General features: G+C 59.2%; 1 protein-coding gene across 1 annotated transcript in view; it reads right to left on the bottom strand.

Annotated features, from left to right (window-relative positions):
* Positions 1–1,714, bottom strand: part of ATP9A (ATPase phospholipid transporting 9A (putative)) — a 162,503-nt gene that overhangs the window by 39,858 nt on the left and 120,931 nt on the right. The window contains exon 24 of the mRNA XM_030887051.2: positions 3–121. Within this exon, the coding sequence (XP_030742911.2) occupies positions 3–121 (119 nt within the window). The remainder of the gene's footprint in view (positions 1–2; positions 122–1,714) is intronic.

The raw sequence follows: 1,714 nt of genomic DNA, 5'->3' as shown, positions 1-1,714 counted from the left end.
GAGTAGCTGGGCGGGGAGAAGCGTCTCCGCAGGTACTTGAGGACATACAGGGGCAGGCAGCTGACCAGGGTGATGACGGACACTTTCCACAGGAAGGACAAGGTGACGATGAAGTACACATCTGCGAGCAAACGGGGAGACGGCGGTGAGCGGCCCACCTGGGACCCCGGCGCCCCAGCCTCAGAGGGGTCGCCGCTCCTCCGGTGGGAGGGCTCACGCCTCCCATGTGGGATTCCCACGTTCAAGGCCCGGTCCAGGCACCTCACCTGTCAACTAGGAAACAGAGCTTCCGGATAAGGGGACTGGGGGGAAGGGGCTGCAATCTAATTCTGAAAACTGGCTATACTTTGTTCCATTGGCTTGGCTTGCCTCCCTCTAGCCGGCCTCTGGGGAGGATCCTCCCTGGTGGTGCAGTGGCTAAAGTGCCCTGCTGTTAACCTTAAGGTCAGCCGTTCAAACGCACCAGTCACTCTATGGGGGAAAGATGAGGCAGCGGGCTTCTGTGAAGATCTGTGGCCTTGGGAACCCCATGGGGCAGTTCTAATCTATTCTTTAGGAGCGGCTAGGGGGGTGTTGAGATCCACTCAGGCACGATGGGGTTTGCTTTGTTTTGTTTGACCCCATCCTGGGACTTCCTGGTCATCAGTGAGGCAAAGGCAGCCCTGGTGGCTACTGGGTCATGTGTTGGGCTGCTCACCACAAGGTCAGCAGTTTGAAACCACCAGCCGCTCTGTGGGAGAAAAGTGAGTGAGTCCCGGAAGGACACCACCAGGGGTGGGTCTGCTCTGTCCTACAGGGAAGCAAAATGAGGGGGTGGGGGAAAGCCTGGCGGGGTTTCTGACTGGGGCCCAGCAGCAGCATAGACACACAGAGAGGGGGGCAGCGCGTGCACACTGCCGCTCCCTCCCTTGTCCGTCACAAAGGCACGGACGATCCCAGCGTGGACCCACAGGCCAAGATGCTCCCATCAGACGGGCTGTCCTCGGGGGTCTCGGACTAGGGCCACCAGCACTCCTGCCTTCTCCACAGCTGCCAGTGGGAACCTGGAAGTTAGGACATTTCTGCAGGAGGGGGGCCATGCCTCGGGGCATCCGCCACTTACAGAGAGGACGCCAGAGGGAACACCAGCCCATGCCCTAAACCTGGGGTGGCCGTGTCCTGGCTGAACACAGTGGGCAAAAGGCAGCTACGGCATTTCCCGGTGCAGCCTAGGTGCCTAGACCCCGGTTCGACCCACCATGCACAGCCCCCTCCCCCTCCCCATGGGCCTCCATTCTCCAATCCTCCTGTGACTGGTGTAAGGCAGCCGAGCTTTAGGAGGGAGAGACTTCCTCTGAGCACATCATAGGTGCTCAGGGCACACGATCGTTCCCAGTGCTTTCCGGGAGAAGCAGAAAGTGTTCCTGGGCTGGGCTTTCCACAGGATGTCTGTCTTCTCCCACCCCGGGATTCTCTGGGAGCTTCTGAAGCTGAACAAGAAGAAGCCTGGGAGGCAGTTTCCCAGCCTGTGGGGACTGCTCCACTGGAGTCTTCTGTGCGCATTTCCTCCCGAAGATGGGCCCCTCTGCCCCCAAAGAAACCTCGGTGAGTCAGTGGATTAATCGTTCTAAACCCACCAGCCGCTCTGCAGGAGAAAGACGAGGCTGTGTTCTTGTTAACACGAATCTACCGTCTCAGAAATCCTAAGGAGCAGTTCTGTTCTGTCCTACAGGGC

This window comes from Echinops telfairi, unplaced genomic scaffold (genome assembly GCF_000313985.2).
Source record: "Echinops telfairi isolate 266 unplaced genomic scaffold, ASM31398v2 ScPeMD7_5592;HRSCAF=6446, whole genome shotgun sequence".
Taxonomy (NCBI): Eukaryota; Metazoa; Chordata; class Mammalia; order Afrosoricida; family Tenrecidae; genus Echinops; species Echinops telfairi.
The sequence above is the reverse complement of the archived record's forward strand: the minus strand, read 5'-3'. Positions and strand labels throughout refer to the sequence as shown.